Source organism: Dendrobates tinctorius, unplaced genomic scaffold, assembly GCF_039654945.1.
Source record: "Dendrobates tinctorius isolate UK_male_01 unplaced genomic scaffold, ASM3965494v1 ptg000016l, whole genome shotgun sequence".
NCBI lineage: Eukaryota > Metazoa > Chordata > Amphibia > Anura > Dendrobatidae > Dendrobates > Dendrobates tinctorius.
In genome coordinates, this window is record NW_027361684.1 from 82,659,321 (window position 1) to 82,677,259 (window position 17,939).

Genomic DNA, 17,939 nt, shown 5'->3' on the forward strand with positions numbered 1-17,939 from the left:
GGCGGAAAGGGGAGATGTCCCAATCGAGTCTATATGTAAGGCTGCATCTTGGTCGGCTCCATCCACCTTTTATAACCACTACAGGCTCGATCTTTCATCCTCTTCTGACCTAGCCTTTGGTAGCGCTGTCCTCAACACAGTGGTCCCTCCCAGGTGAAGGTCTCTGAAAGTCTTTCCAGTGGGTGCTGTCGTGGCGAATGGTTAAAAGCTGGATTACTTACCGGTAATGCTCTTTTAGTGAGTCCACGACAGCACCCACTCACTTCCCTCCCTGAAATTAATAGAGCATGTACTAATAGAGTACATTTACTTAGATATACAGTGAATAAGTTTAAACATAAAAGGATAGTGTTTGCCTAATATTTGGAGGTTCTCCTGGTACTCTGAAATCCAACTGAGGAGGAGAGGAGGACCGCTCCTTTTATTTCTGTAGGTTTCCTCTTCCTATGGGCGGATCCCTCTCTCCAGTGGGTGCTGTCGTGGACTCACTAAAAGAGCATTACCAGTAAGTAATCCGGCTTTTATTGCTGCTCTAGAAAATAGGAAAAAAAATGCAGTTCAGACTGACCCCCTAGGTGATTGTAGGATGTGCGGCAATTAAAGACTTACTGCATAGTTGGTTTCGGTAATGATCTGTAATGTCTGCTACCAAAAATTAGGGATACCGGTGTCCACCAGTTCGTTCTGTAGAAAGTTCTAAAAAATGTCCAGTCCAATGTCAGATAAGATAACCCCATATTCCTCGTACAGACAATTGAATTTGATCTCTTTCCTGACATGTAAAGTTTATGTATATCACATATTAAGTGCTGGTGTATTTGATGCCTCAAAACGTAAAAACCTACAGTATTTCACCGTCCTTTTCTCAACCTGTATGGAAAAAAAATGCAAAAATGAAGGGGAAAAAAAAATCACGTAATAAATAATCTGAGAGCCATAACTTTTTACGGCATGTGATCAGTAAGTGGTGTGTACTCTAAAATCGTACCAATAAAATCTACAGCTCGTCTCACACAAAAAAACAAAAAACAAAACTGAGGACTGAATTATAAATCACCCCAAAAATCAATGTAAAAAAATTGAAGTCACAGAGTGATCCCGTTTGCGTGACATTTCATCATGGTGACTCGGAAGGAAAAAAAATGAGGAGCACAGATTGCAGTATTAAATTAATACGCAGATCAAAGTAGCTTGTGGCTGAAATACAAACGTACATGTGCAAACGCTATCTCTATATATAAAACTGTATGTATGTATGTGGCTGTGTACCCACATAAGCATTTTTACCGGCAAAAACTCTTAAACGCTTAAAAGAAGCATCCCATTCATTTTAATGAATTCTGCACTTTGTGTATATTGATGCGTTTTTTTCCGCGAAAAAAACGCATCGCGGTAAAAATCGCAGCATGCTCATTAAAAATCCGCATTTCTAACTATTTTCCATGAGACTGGGGACGCTTCAGAAAAAACTCATAAAAAACGTGCAAAAATTGATGCCTGGAGATTTCTTCATCCTACTGAACGAGACTTCTCTCATTTCTCACAAGCACAATCGTCCTATGGTAGAATTGACTATCTCTTTATCCCATTCCAAATATCCTCGTATCTAAAAGACTCACAAATAATCCCGAGCGTTCACTCTGACCACTCCATCTTAATAAATAAACTTGTGATAGGTCATAGACCAAACAATAACCCTTGGAGGCTGAATGAAACTTTAATTGCAGATGAACCTTCCAAAAACAAAATAAAAAAGAAAATTCAGGAGTTCTTTGAGATTAATCTGAGTGACAACATCCAATTCGCAACTATTTGGGAGGCCCACAAGGCCGTAATAAGAGGTGAATTGATTTCTATGGCTTCGCATAAGAATAAAAGTAGAAAAAATAAAAGACACTCTTTATAAAGAGACCCAAACACTAGAACAAGACCATAGAACGACACTTGACCCCAATATTTTAAATCTGCTCTCTCAGAAGAGACAATCTCTTAGAGACTTACTAAACAAAGACTCAATTAAAATTTATACTTGATGGAAACACAGGGTATTTGCTCATGGAGACAAAATGACAAAATTTATGACATCCATGATTAGAAAATGTAAGGCTAAGTCTCTTATTTAGGGTGGTTTCACATTAGCGCTTTTTAAGCGCACGCACGGCCGGGGGTAGCTCCGCCCCCGAGCCGGCTCTCTGCCCGGCGTGCCCGCCCCTTGCTTGTAGCGCCGCCTCCTAGCGCACAGCGGCGCCTGCGATCGGCGCACCCTATCTTTAGCATAGGGTGCGCAGATCGTGCGCAGGCCATGCGCTAGTTGCGCTGCGCACTTTTGACGGTGCGCCGTGCGCGCCAAAATCAAACTTTTAACCAGAGCTGGTTAAAAGAAGCTGAGCTGTGATTGGTTGCTATGAGCAAGTTTTCCCACTTGACAACACCTCAGCAGACACTGACATGATGGGAGAAATCTAGCATCCCTGGGAACATAAGCTCCCAGCCATTGTTTGCCCCCCAGAAAGGAGCACAGAGCACATGACAGAAATGAATCCCCCCCTCCCGTGCCCATATACGTATCACACATCCTCCATTCCATAGGCAGATCTTCCCTCTTAAAGGGGTCTCTGGCCTGGAAGTCAGGGCAAATCCATCCAGCGCTTTCGTTTTGACCCCAGGCCCCTCTTAAAGGGATCCCCGGTATGGAAGTTAGGACTGTTCCACTCAGCTCTGTTGTTCTGACCCCAGGGTCTCTTAAAGGGATCATTGGTATGCAAGTTAGGGCAAATCCATTCAGCGATTTGGTACTGACCCCAGGCCTTTCTTAAAGGGATCTCCGGTATGGAAGGCAGGGCAAATCCATCCAGTGCTTTGGTTCTAACCCCATGCCTCTCTTAAAGGGATCCCTGGTATGGAAGTCAGGGCAATTGCCTTCAAATGCTCTGGTACTGACCCCAGGCTCTCTTAAAGGGATCTCCTGTATGGAAGTTAGGGCAAATCCCTCAGTGCCCTGATTCTGACCCCAGGGTTCTGTTAAAGGGATCATTGGTATGCAAGTCAGGGTAAATCCACTCAGTGCTCTGGTTCGGATCCCAGGCTTTCTTAAAGGGATCCCCGGTATGGAAGTTAGGGCAAATCCACTCAGCGCTCTGGCTCTCAGCCAAGGCCCCTCTTAAAGGGATCCCCGGTATGGAAGTGAGGGCAAATCCACTCTGCACTTTGGTACTGACCCCATGCCTCTCTTAAAGGGATCCCTGGTAAGGAAGTCAGGGCAATTGCCTTCAAATGCTCTGGTACTGCCCCAGGCTCTCTTAAAGGGATCTCCTGTACGGAAGTTAGGGCAAATCCCTCAGCACACTGATTCTGACACCAGGGTTCCATTAAAGAGATCATTAGTATGCAAGTCAGGCCAAATCCACTCAGTGCTCTGGTTCTGATCCCAGGCTTTCTTAAAGGGATCTCCGGTATGGAAGTTAGGGTAAATCCCTCAGCGCTCTGATTCTCACCCCAGGCTTCTATAAAAGGGATCATTGGTATGGAAGTCAGGGCAAATCCACTCAGCGCTCTGGTTCTGACCCCAGGCTGACGGGATGATGTGGGATATTAGGGGTAGTAATCCGGTGGCTCTGGCTGACGGGATGATGCGGAATATTAGGAGGAGTAGTCCAGTGGCTCTAGCTGACGGGATGATGTGGGATATTAGGGGTAGTAGTCTGGTGGCTCTGGCTGATGGGATGATGTGCGATATTAGTCCGGTGGCTCTGGCTGACAGGATGATGTGGGATATTAGGGGTAGTAGTCCGGTGGCTCTGACGGGATGATGTGGGATATTAGCGGTAGTAGTCCGGTGGCTCTGACGGGATGATGTGGGATATTAGAGGTAGTAGTCTGGCGGCTGTGATGGGATGATGTGGGATATTAGTGGTAGTTGTCTGGTGGCTCTGGCTGACGGGATGATGTGGGATATTAGAGGTAGTAGTGCGGCGGCTGTGACGGGATGATGTGGGATATTAGTGGTAGTTGTCCGGTGGCTCTGGCTGACGGGATGATGTGGGATATTAGGGGTAGTAGTCCGGTGGCTCTGGGTGACGGGACAATGTGGGATATTAGGAGTAGTAGTCCGGTAGCTCTGGCTGACAGGATGATGTGGGATATTATAGTGAATGTGGCTATGCGGAGTAGACGGGGCTCTACACTCAGCTTTATATATATAGATATAATCATTATAATTTGTTATAACTAACCGTAGTTAGTTACTATGCCCGGGCAGCGCCGGGCTCTTCTGCTAGTGCAACATAAATCTGAAATTAAAGGGAATATGTCAACAGGTTACGTGTAGGTGTTGCTTTCTCAGCCTCTTGATCTAGTTTTAAACAATCAGTGTTTTGTCAACAGGAGATGATCATTAAAGAGGACTACGGTATGTGTTGTATGGAAGTCATACCAGCTAATCTGTGTAACCCAGCCCCCACCACTGATTGTCAGCTTGCCGTAGTATAAGGGTCCCGTTAAATTTAGCAATGCACCAGCGATCCCGACAATGATACGACCCGGTCAGGATCGCTGGTGCATCATTAAATGGTCGCTAGTGAGCTGCCAAACAGGCAGATCTCAGCAGCGACACAGCACCGGTCGTTACTTACCTGTCACACGCAGTGATGAGTTCTTCTTCCGCCTGCGTCCACGCGTCGCTCGTCGGCGCCAGCACGAAGCCCAGCAGGAAGCTGCCGACGAGAAACGGCCCATGACATTCTCGCGCGATCAGCGATAACCAGTGGGGGAGCCAGTCGGAGGTAAGTATCACACATAGCGATATCGCTAGCAATATCGCTGCTGCGTCACAAAATCGGTGACGCTTTAGCGATATTGCTAGTGATATCGCTATGTGTGAAGCCCCCTTAAGGCTATGTTCACATGTCCAGTAATCATCAGTTAGAACGGATCCAACAGCAGTCTGTTCCGAAAAAAAGTTGTGCAGATGCAACTTTTGTATAGCTAACAAAAAATGATTTTAACTGGATCCATTCTTTAAACATTGAAGTCTGTGGAAAACTGATCAGTTAAATTATCCCTCAGTTTTGTTGCAATTGTATCTTGTCCAGTAAGTAAATAACGGATCCTTCTCAAATGAAAGAAAACTGATGTATATTTAGCCAATTTGTTTCCCACAGACTTGAATGGTAAAAAAAAACAAAACCAAAAAAAACAACTGGTTGGAATCATTTTTTTTTTTAGCTTGACAAAAAAAAGTTGCGTCTGCACAACTGGCTCCTGTTGGCCACGTGAGTAGTTTCTCAAAGCCAGGGGCCTGTTGAAGACCCCCGTCGCTATAATCTCAGTCCTCCAAAGGCTGAGCTCAATAGGAGATTGTGATTTTCACTGTATATTGTAGTACACAATATTGGTGTCAATAAAAAACATCAGCTCACCCCGCAGAAAACCAAACCTTAAAGCAAACCTGTCATCTGTTTTGGCCTCTATAAGGGCATGTGCACATGCTGCGGATTACCCTGTGGATTTTTCCTTGCGGATTTTGCTAAATCCGCAGGTAAAATGACCTGTGTTTTACATGCGGATTTAGTGCAGATTTCCTGCGGATTTTCTGCAGATTTTGTGCGGATTTCGCCTGCGGATTCCTATAATGGAGCAGGTGTAAAATGCTGCGGAATCCGCACAAAGAATTGACATGCTGCGGAAATGAACCTGCAGCGTTTCTGCTGCGGATTTTTCCGCAGCATGTGCACAGCGTTTTTCATTTTACATTGCCTTTAATGGTACTGTACAATGCAGGAGAATCTGCTGCGGATTCACAGGGCCAAATCCGCTGCGGATCCGGAGCAGAATCCGTGTGCACATACCCTAAGATGCTGTCTACTGCTGTAGATAAGAACCCGATCTGACCTGAAAGAGAAGAAAAATAAGTTTAATTATACTCACCGGAGGGGGGCGGGGTGGCAGTCCGGTCCATTGGGTGTCACAGGTCTGGGTCCAGCACCTCACATCTTCTTGCAACGCCGCCCTCCTGCTTGATTCATAGCTCCCCGGCATAGCACTCCTGCACAGGCGTACTTATCTGTCCTGTTGAGGGTAGAGCAAAGTACTGCAGTGCGCAGGCGCTGGGAAAGGTCAGAGAGGCCCAGCGCCTGTGCACTGCAGTACTTAAGAAAAATAAGTTTTATTACATTTATGATTATCTTTCAGGTCAGACCGGGGGCTTATCTACAGCATTATAGAATGCTGTAGATAAGCCCTGAAAAGCAGTGGCCGCATCTTATAGCGGCAGAACGAGTTGACAAGTTCCCTTTAACTCAGGACCTTCAACAGAAAAGTAAAAATGTTACAGGTCTCTGAAAATGGCCATGCAAACCAAAAAAAAATTTAAAAACTTCTGGATTATATTTCATCACTTAAACAAATAAAAAATCAATGCATGTCTAGTATCGTTGTAATCGGATTGTCCTGAAGAGTCATGTTTCCTGGTCATTTTTGGCACACAATGAACGTTGTAAAAACAAAAAATTATGGTGGAATTTGCATTTTTATCTCACCATTTTAGCCCACTTCCAATTTTTTTCTCATGTTTTTAGTACATTATATGGTAAAAGGAATTAGTAAAAATCCAAATGACAAATTATCCTGCAAAAAAAACAAGCCCTGATACATGAGAACATCAACAGAAAAATAAAAATTATGGCTATTGGACTGGGGAGGAAAAAATTGTAGGACTAAAACAAAAAAAATCCCTTTTAAAGGGAATCTGTCAGGTGGTTTTTGTGTAGTATACTGCTAGTATCCTGAAGTAGTGTTCCTCTAAGCCCCAGACAAATTTATAGTCGCATGCCGGAAACTCAAGCATATGTAAATGGCAAATGTTCACCCCTTCCTCCACCCATAATCCCGACCACCCCTATGCACTGGCATCTGATTCAGTCAGACTGCTGTTTGTCTGAGGATCACATCGCAATCATTGGACTGGCTGGCGGCTTTCCCGCCCTGAAAGTGACTGCTGCATAAAATACGTGTTATCACGCTCATGTCAGGAGAGCAGACGGTCAGTCCGAGGTTTGCGATATTATCCTTGGGCAAATAATACAGCAATCTGACTGCAACCAATCAGTGACATCGGCTGGGATGGGTGGGCAGGATTACGGACAGGGAAGGGGTAAACATTTATTTGGCATTTACGGTAATTTTCAGACTATAAGATGCACCTAGGTTTTAGAGGAGGAAATTAGAAAAAAAAATTGAGGCAAAAATGTGATCAATTCTATACTTAATATGCCCCATCCTGGTATCATGGCTCCCTTATCCCTACCCTGGTATACAGGGCCTCCAACTCTGTCCTGGTATGCATGGCCCCATCCTTATCCTGGTATGATTGGCCCCCTTCCCCATCCTGGTATTCATGGCCTCCAGCGGAAAAAAAAACATTCTTACCTTCCCTGCGCTCCCTCGCAGCGTTCTGCTCTGGTGCCAGCAGCTGCTTTATGCTTGTAAGCGTGTACTTGGAGCGCAGTGAGTATTCATTGCTCTTTAGCAAGCACAGTGTTAGCCGCAGCACCCAGGTTCCTGCAGCTGCCGGGCTTTCACTTGTGCCGCTACTAAAGGGAAGGAATATTCATTGCCCTCCACACCTATGGGAGTGGAAAGCAGTGAACATTCATTGTCTTAAGTAGCCGGCATACTAGAACGCCCGTCAACTGCAAGAAGCCGGCTGCTGCGGATAACGCTGTGCTCGCCATTTAAAGAGAAATGAATATTCACTCCTTTCCACGCCCATGGATGTGCAATGCAGTGAATAGTCATTTCTCTTTAGCAGCGGGCACAGGAGTTAGCCGCAGCACCGGCTCCTGCCTCCTGTGACCCGCTGCTCCGCCACCTCTCCATCACAGCCATATTAGGGAAATCCGGACTATAAGACGCACCCCCATTTTCCTCCACATTTTTGGAGGAAAAAAAGTGCATCTTAGTCTTAAAAATATGGTACATACACTTGACTTGCTGGCCTGCATGTAACTGTAACATAAATATTCACTCCTTCCCCTGCCCATAGTCCCGCTCACTCCTCCTGGCCGGCATCACTCATTCAGTCAGACTGCTGAGTTACGCAATCCTCGGACTGGCCATCTGCTCTCCTGACCGGAGTGTGACATCATGTATATCTATGCAGCAGTCACTCTTAGATCAGGAGAGCAGACGGTCAGTCCGAGGATTGCAATGCGATCCTCTGGCATATGGCAGTCTGACTTAATCAGTGATGCCAGTAGAGACATGGGCGGGATTATTGGCAGGGAAGGGTTGAATATTAATTTTTCATTTACATAGCCTTGACTCTTCATAGCTCAACAATACATTTGCCCGCTGCTTACAGGGACACAACAGGGCCACGTAGAGAAATAAAAGTTACATATCCTGAAAGGGCTGCCCAGGCCTTATTTCAGGATACTATTAGGCTACGCACAGCTCACCTGACAGATTCCCATTAAAGGGATAATAGCATATGAAGTAAGAGGTGCATGTTACCAGTTAGTAAGGCTAGAGTATACTAATATCATTTCTGCATTTACACACTAGGTCCTCGTGTCGGATTGGAATGTAGAAGATTCAGGCATATATGAGGTGGATGGACCTCAGGTCACTTTACAAAGCAGGCTCACATCTCATCAGCCTTCCAGCACTTATGATACTAGTTTGTCCTCACATATGGTTGAGAGACTAATGATACAGCAACTAATCCAAGACCTGTATCTAGAGATAGAGGAACACGGTTCACTGACTAAAAAGGTAAGACACAAAATAGACAAGACTGCATTAAAACGAGCACACGGATGAAAGATACAGAACTATGTATTCTCCTGCAGGATATAGAGAAGGTCGGCAGCTTGAAGGCCTTCCTCGCTCAAAATCAAGATCTCCAATTTGTTTTTCAAGAAGACATAGAGAACCTTGACAGATTGTGCAAGGATCATGTTGCAATTAGTGAAGAAGGTTAGTTCCTTTCTCATCTATCCAAGTTCACAGAAATTATTGGCCGTAATGTTTTCTAGAAGGTAAGGTTTTCTATAAGGTGCATTCTTTAGGCACAATTTTTGCATGCCTCTTTACTTTTGTTTTTTCCCCCCGATACATTTCAATGGGTGAAAAATGCTGAAAAGAAATTGACATACTGCCAATTTGAAAAAATGGTTTGATGGTTCAAATCCGGAAGGAAAATACAAGCAGCATGAGTTTTCAGAAATCTCATTCGCTTTGCTGGTACCATAAAATGCAACGTTTTTTCCACAGCAAACGCAGCGTATGAACAATCCCTTAGAACAGTTTTTATTTTACCTGCATATTGTTGGAGTAAATCAGTAAAATGAGAACGTACAACTTGAAATGTTAACTTTTATTTTTCTTTTCCTTCTTCAGGCTGGATTCACACCCGACGTGCTGCAGTGTTTTTCGTAGTGGTGCTGTTAGCGTATCTAACTGCATTTTTTTTAAGTCAAGGACACTGAGACTAGATGTTTTGGTAAAATGATGTGAATGGTATTTTTGTTTTGACCTTTTTTTTGTCACTTGATGTTAGAGTACGGTACTTAAAAATGTAATGTTTGACACGGTCCAAATAATCTGGTACTATTTTTTTTTCTGTTCCTGTACCCCTCTACGCCCCGTTTTTCCTCTTTAATATAGGAATAGATTTACATATACAAAGTGGGCGTGATCACCAGGAAAATGCCCACAGAGAAAACCACACCCCCTTGGCTAACAAGACAAGATTTACATAAAGGAAGAAGCCACCATACAGTTGTGGCCAAAAGTATTGACACCCCTGCAATTCTGTCAGATAATACTCAGTTTCTTCCTGAAAATGATTGCAAACACAAATTCTTTGGTATTATTATCTTCATTTAATTTGTCTTAAATGAAAAAACACAAAATAATGAAGCAAAAAGCAAAACATTAATCATTTCACACAAAACTCAAAAAATGGGCCAGACAAAAGTATTGGCACCCTCAGCCTAATACTTGGTTGCACAACTTTTAGCCAAAATAACTTCGACCAACCGCTTCCGGTAAACATCAATGAGTTTCTTACAATGCTCTGCTGGAATTTTAGACCATTCTTCTTTGGCAAACTGCTCCAGGTCCCTGATATTTGAAGGGTGCCTTCTCCAAACTGCCATTTTTAGATCTCTCCACAGGTGTTCTATGGGATTCAGGTCTGGACTCATTGTTGGCCACCTTAGAAGTCTCCAATGCTTTCTCTCAAACCATTTTCTAGTGCTTTTTGAAGTGTGTTTTGGGTCATTGTCCTGCTGGAAGACCCATGACCTCTGAGGGAGACCCAGCTTTCTCACACTGGGCCCTACATTCTACTGCAAAATTTGTTGGTAGTCTTCAGACTTCATAATGCCATGCACACGGTCAAGCAGTCCAGTGCCAGAGGCAGTAAAGCAACCCCAAAACATCAGGGAACCTCCGCCATGTTTGACTGTAGGGACCCTGTTCTTTTCTTTGAATGCCTCTTTTTTTCTCCTGTAAACTCTATGTTGATGCCTTTGCCCAAAAAGCTCTACTTTTGTCTCATCTGACCAGAGAACATTCTTCCAAAACGTTTTAGGCTTTTTCAGGTAAGTTTTGGCAAACTCCAGCCTGGCTTTTTTATGTCTTGGGGTAAGAAGTGGGGTCTTCCTGGGTCTCCTACCATACAGTCCCTTTTCATTCAGACGCCGACGAATAGTACGGGTTGACACTGTTGTACCCTCGGACTGCAGGGCAGCTTGAACTTGTTTGGATGTTAGTCGAGGTTCTTTATCCAACATCCGCACAATCTTGCGTTGAAATCTCTTGTCAATTTTTCTTTTCCATCCACATCTAGGGAGGTAGCCACAGTGCCATGGGCTTTAAACTTCTTGATGACACTGCGCACGGTAGACACAGGAACATTCTGGTCTTTGGAGATGGACTTGTAGCCTTGAGATTGCTCATGCTTCCTAACAATTTGGTTTCTCAAGTCCTCAGACAGTTCTTTGGTCTTCTTTCTTTTCTCATGCTCAATGTGGTACACACAAGGACACAGGACAGAGGTTGAGTCAACTTTAATCCATGTCAACTGGCTGCAAGTGTGATTTAGTTATTGCCAACACCTGTTAGGTGCCACAGGTAAGTTACAGGTGCTGTTAATTACACAAATTAGAGAAGCATCACATGATTTTTCGAACAGTGCCAATACTTTTATCCACCCTCTTTTTTATGTTTGGTGTGGAATTATATCCAATTTGGCTTTAGGACAATTCTTTTGTGTTTTTTCATTTAAGACAAATTAAATGAAGATAATAATACCAAAGAATTTGTGTTTGCAATCATTTTCAGGAAGAAACTGAGTATTATCTGACAGAATTGCAGGGGTGTCAATACTTTTGGCCACAACTGTATCTCGGGAATGGAAACGCAGGAGCTAAAAAAGAAAATCCACCAAATTCCTGGTAACAGAAGCATTTAGACCAACCATGTAAAATATGAGCCATTTACAAGTGACCGGTCTAGATGCAGTGTGCTTTGAAACACCTTTCCCATAGCCTCCTTGTTTGGTATTAGTAACTGCCAGAATTTTTTTTTCTTTAATTTACAAAATTAAGAAAAAAAAAACACCAAACCAGTAACAAAGATGTTTGTAAGAAAATGGTATAAAAATGATTAAAACTCATGATGTTTTTTCTTTACACGCATTAACAAATGATAAAAAAGTGTGTAAAGGAGCCCTTGTAAAATATGATTTGCAAACTCCAAAATGGACTGTAACATCAATAGGGTGTATTTTACTAATTCAGATATCAATAAATATTCTTTTTAGTTTATGATAAATGTTTTTTTTTATTTTTGTACATCAATATTTCACCTGCCATCTTGTTGTTGACATCTTCCATAGGAAAAAAAAAACAATACTGGAGATAGCTCACTGACATATTTGGGAGTTTTCTTAACATATTCTGTGCCCTGTGCAGAGTTCATTATGCAGGGAGTGGGAAGAGGTGAGCTGTATCACCATTGTCAATGGTGGATCACGTTATCTACTGTATACAGAAGTGGAATCTGTTGTTAGATTCGTGCTGGCCGAACCACGGGTAGCTTGGGTCATACACCCTGGCTCAGCGATCGTGGCCGGGTAGATCTTTCTGTGAAACGCTATGGGATAAGCCTTCTGGGGACCATAGAAAGAGACCTGACTAGTTCGGTGCGGGCCCCTAGCCAGCTTCTACCACTCCAGTTGTTTAGCATGTTTCCCCGCCTTTTTTTAGTCTATTTTATCTGTTCGCTCGTTTCTTTTTTGAAGACCCCAATGCAGGCAGGAAATTGTGGTGTCTGGATGTTTTCACTTGATTCATCATTTGCAATGGTGGCTCAGTGGTTAACATTGCAGCCTTGTCCCACCAAGGACAACATCTGCAAGGAGTTTGTATGTTCTCCCTATGTTTGTGTGGGTTTCCTCCGGGTACTCCAATTTCCTTCTACATTCCAAAGATATACTGATAGGGAATTTAGATTGTGAGCTCCATCGGGGACAAGGATGATAATGTATGTAAAGTGCTGTGGAATAAGATAGGGCCATATCAGCAAAACCTGATAAATAATAAAACTTCTTCCAAATGTTGTACACACCTGGTCCACTCAAGATGATTAGCCAGATTTTTTTTGCATCATTTCACAAATATTTTTGCACTAAAAAGAACAGTTCAGGATAAAAAACAACAAACAACAATTTGAGTTTGCACAAAATGAATGAACTGCGCGCGCTTTTTGATTTGTTTGGCCAAAAATGGCAGTGAAAAGTACAAGACATAAGAAACAGAAAAGAACTTAAAGGGAATCTGTCACCCCATTTTTGGCCTATAAGCTGCGGCCACAGCCATCAGGGGCTTATCTACAGCATTCTGTAATGCTGTAGATAAGCCCCCAATGTAACCTGAAAGATAAGAAAAAAGAGTTAGATTATACTCACCCCGGCGCCTCCCATCTTCTAGCGATGACGTCCTCCTTCTTACTTCTGCCGCGGCTCCTGAGCAGGCATACTTTTTCTGCCAAGGTGAGGGCAGAGTAAAGTACTACAGTGCGCAGGCGCCGGACCTCTCTGACCTTTCCTAGTGCCTGCGCACTGTAGTACTTTACTCTGCCCTCAATAAGGCAGATAAAGTACGCCTGCGCAGGATTCGCAGCAGAAGTAAGAAGGAGGACGTCATCTCTTGAAGATGGGAGGCGCCGGACCGGACAGCAACACCCACCGCACCCCCAGGTAAGTATAATATAACTCTTTCTTATCTTTCAGGTTACATTGGGGGCTTATCTACAGCATTACAGAATGCTGTAGATAAGCCCCTGATGGCGGTGGCCGCAGCTTATAGGCCGAAAATGGGGTGACAGATTCCCATTAAAAAACAAAAACACAACTGATGAACAGAATGGGGCTCTTATCATGGTTTCATTTCCCAGCCCATTTCCAGTGAAAATAGGGTTAGTGCTGCAGCATACAGGGACATTTGTTTGCTTTCAACTTTGTGGCCAGAATTTGGAGAATACTCTGTTTCTTTTAAAGCATGACTGTGGCCTTCATCCAGGTGAGGACCATATACAGGTGGACTAGCGAGTTTGGTGGCTGCACAGAGCCCTGACCTCGAATTGAGCCACAAATACTAGTTTGGTTGAATAGTCACAAAATACAAGGACACTCCAAAATCTGTAGAGAAGCCTTCCCAAAAGACCAGAGGTTGCTATAGTTGTAAAATTGTGCTAAATCCCAGATTTATGCCTATGCAACCTGATGGAGCTCATTAAGGTGTGATAGGCAGGTGTCTACATACTTCTGGTTATAAAATGTACCTAGAACTGACTTTATGGAAAACAATCATAGGTTCACATTTTATATAAGATCTACGAGGGGTGTTCATTAGAGATTTCCCCTGACCCACATCCTGTGGACTGAGGGCTATGAAACTTGGCACAGTTATTAGTCCTTCTCTACATAGGTGCCACCTAGGGACACACATTTCTCCCATCTCTTTAAGTAACTGTAAACACCTCGCTTGTAGATGTCAACAGGTCGCTCCAAAAGCCACGTTGTGACTCAGGAAATCAGTGTCTCATAATCTGGAAAATGCTTGCCCTTCAAAAATAACGTCATTGTTGGCAAGAGGTGGAAGTCCGATGGTGCGAGGTCAGGTGAATAAGGAGGATGCGGTAGAATTTCAAAGCCACAGGAGCATGCTTCCATTTGGGCAACATGTGAGCTGTGAACTGGTGCATTGTCTTGCAGAAGGCGGACATCTTTGTTGAGTATGCCACATCTCTTGGTTTTGATGGCCTTCCGCAATTTCCACAGCAGTGAAGCATAATATACCCCAGTGATCATTGTACCCTTTGCTAGGAAATCCATCAGTACTACTCTGTGCTGGTCCCAAAATACTATGAGCATGTCGTATATGTATAGGCCGAAAAAAAGTAACACTTTCAGGATAATGGCATGCTGCAATCTGGATTGCATTAGGTAACAACGTTATTAGTTTACCCTCCCCCCCCCCTTTGAAGAAGCAGGAACTCAAAACGCGCATCAGGGGCCACAGAGAGGGCTGAGAGAGTCATGACTAATTATGGGTAAGCAGAATTCATCTATTATGGCAGCACATGTTTCTGGTACTTAGGACATACATTCCGTTTACCACTTTCTACCAGCCTTTTGCTGCTTTTGTTTATATATTGGTTATTTCTTGTCTTTCCTGCTCCCCTTTGTCATACTTAAGCCTGTTTCACACATGTTTTTTGCTGTCAGCTGCAATCCGTGTGCCACCGGACCGTTGTTTTGACGGAACCGGCGAAGGCTGAATTTTTAAAGGAACCACTGGAGAGAGAGAGAGCTGCCGGCCATGCACAGTGGAAAATAGCGGACCGTCAACAACAAAAAAAAAAAACGTTGCAGACTCAGTCTCATCCGCCCGGGAGACGATAAAATATTGGCGGATCTGTCAAAAACCGGGTGTGACGGACGACCGTCAGTCAAGATCCGCCACTAATGTAAGTCTATGGGGGAAAAAAAAAACGGATCCGCCCTTTTTGGCAGATCCGTTTTTTTCGGAAATTGGCGGATTTTGACTGACGCCAAAAAACTGATGTGTGAAACAGGCCTCAGACTCTCACTCCCTCCTTTTCCTACGTTCATGTCTCCTCCATATTTTCCTCAATGTTTGTCCTTTATTGTTTGCTTGATACAGCTTTTATGTAATATTCTAATAAAATTTAGTTTTATTTGTATCATCCTTTCTTGGATTCCTATGTACTCCATTTTTTTGTTTGTTTGCGACTTTATTAGTTTGTAGACACAGAATTCTTTACAAGGGCTCAATCAGGTGAGAATCACATCCATTGTTCTAGATTGCGAGTGACCCAATATAAGGACAGCGTCCATTTCCTGCAATATCTTAAATGACTTTCTTCACCTCATTATATGTGCAACAATTACCTAATACAGATCTTTTCTCACTGATACTATAATAATCTGTGGTTAAGGCCGAAGTCACACTTGCGAGTGCGATGTGAGAAACTCGCCTCAATACCCAACACTGCCGCAGGCACTCGGGACCGGAGTGTGCAGCTGAACGCTCCGGTCCGAGTGCCGGCGGCAGTGGCGGGTATTGAGGCGAGAGACTCGCACAAGTTTCTCGCATCGCACTCGCAAGTGCGGCCTTGGCCTTATATTTATTTTGCTCTGGCTAAAATAGAAATGAACTCTTCGAGCAGAGGCAGCGATGGACTGGTGTCTAAAACTTATCGAGACCAAGCTGCAGGGGGAAGAAGAGAGCAGCCATTCATGAGTCGGGCGGTGTGTCTCAGACTACCTCAGCCATCGCCAAGTGTGACTCATTTAGAGTCTGGCCGACTCCTAGTCATAGATATTTTTCTCTGCCCATGCTGCTATTTTAATGAGATCACTAAGAATTTTTTGCTTTTAATTGGCTGTGCTGGATTGAAAAAACTTAATCATCATGTCTGAATGTGTAATAGTACTACTTATATTAGTAAAACAACACAAACATCCTCAAGACTTGTTAAAAAGTAGACAACCCCTTTAACCCCTTCACCCCCAAGGGTGGTTTGCACATTCATGACCGGGCCAATTTTTACAATTCTGACCACTGTACCTTTATGAGGTCATAACTCTGGAACGCTTCCATGGATCCCGGTGATTCTGACATTGTTTTCTCGTGACATATTGTACTTCATGTTAGTGGTAAAATTTCATTCAAATAACTTGCGTTTATTTGTGAAAAAAACGGAAATTTGGCAAAAATGTTGAAAATTTTGCAATTTTCCAACTTTGAATTTTTATGCCCTTAAATCACAGAGATACGGCACACAAAAAACTTGATAACTAACATTTCCCACATGTTTACTTTACATCAGCACAATTTTGGGACCAAAATTTTTTTTTGTTAGGAAGTTATAAGGGTTAAAAGTTGACCAGCGATTTCTCATTTTTACAACACCATTTTATTTTTAGGACCACATCACATTTGAAGCCACTTTGAGGGGTCTATATGATAGAAAATACCCAAAAGTGACACCATTCTAAAAACTGCACCCCTTAAGGTGCTCAAAACCACATTCAAGAAGTTTATTAACCCATTAGGTGCGTCACAGGAATTTTTTTGAATATTTAAAAAAAAAAAAATGAACATCTAACTTTTTTTCACAAAAAAAATACTTCAGGTTCAATTTTTTTTATTTTACCAAGGGTAACAGGAGAAATTGGACTGCAAAAGTTATTGTGCAATTTGTCCTGAGTATGCTGATACCTGATTTGTGGGGGGGAACGACTGTTTCGGCGCATGGCAGAGCTCAGAATGGAAGGAGCGCCGTTTGACTTTTTCAATGCAAAATTGGCTGGAATTCAGATCGGACGCCATGTCACGTTTGGAGAGTCCCTGATGTACCTAAACAGTGGAAACCCCCTACAAGTGACCCCATTTTGGATACTAGACCCCCCAAGGAACTTATCTAGATATGTGGTGAGAACTTTGAACCCACAAGGGCTTCACAGAAGTTTATAACATAAAGCCGTACAATTAAAAAATCATATTTTTTCCACAAAAATGATCTTTTCACCCTCAATTCTTATTTTTCCAAGGGTAGCAGCACCCTAAAAGTTATTGTGCAATTTGTCCTGAGTACGCTGATACCCCACATGTGGGGGTAAACCACTATTTGGGCGCATGGCAGAGCTTGGAAGGGAAGCAGCGCCATTTGACGTTTTTGGCTGGAATTGAGATCGGACACCATGTCGCGATTGGAAAACCCCTGATGTACCTAAACAGTGGAAACCCCCCACAAATGACACCATTTTGTAAACTAGACCCCCCAAGGAACTTATCTAGATGTGTGGTGAGCACTTTGAACCCCCCAGTGCTTCACAGAAGTTTATAACGCCCAGGTGTGAAAATAAAAAATTCGTATTTTTTCCACAAACATGATCTTTTAGTCACCATTTTTTTTTTATTTTCCCAAGGTTAACAGGAGAAATTGGACCCCAAAAGTTGTTGTCCAATATGTCCTGAGTATGCCGATACCCCATATGTGGGAGAAAACTACTGTATGGGCACACGTCGGGGCTCGGAAGGGAAGTAGTGACGTTTTGGAATGCAGACATTGATGGAATGGTCTGCAGGTGTCATGTTGCCTTTGGAGAGCTCCTAATGTACCTAAACAGTGGAAACCCCCCACAAATGACCCCATTTTGAAAACTAGACCCCCTAAGGAACTTATCTAGATGTGAGGTGAGCACTTTGAACCCCCAAGGGCTTCACAGAAGTTTATAACGCTCGGACGTGAAAATAAAAAATCATTTTTTTCCACAAAAATGATATTTTTGCCCCCAATTTTTTATTTTCCTAAGGGTAACAGGAGAAATTGGACCCCAA

General features: G+C 43.2%; 1 protein-coding gene across 1 annotated transcript in view; it reads left to right on the forward strand.

Annotated features, from left to right (window-relative positions):
* The window catches only part of LOC141080634 (uncharacterized protein CXorf38 homolog), a 49,035-nt gene extending 39,219 nt beyond the window's left edge, over positions 1 to 9,816 (forward strand). Inside the window, exons 5-7 of the mRNA XM_073566004.1 lie at positions 8,563 to 8,772; positions 8,850 to 8,976; positions 9,400 to 9,816. Coding sequence (XP_073422105.1) covers positions 8,563 to 8,772; positions 8,850 to 8,976; positions 9,400 to 9,488 — 426 coding nt within the window. The 3' untranslated portion in view covers positions 9,489 to 9,816. The remainder of the gene's footprint in view (positions 1 to 8,562; positions 8,773 to 8,849; positions 8,977 to 9,399) is intronic.
* The last annotated feature ends 8,123 nt before the right edge of the window (positions 9,817 to 17,939 follow it).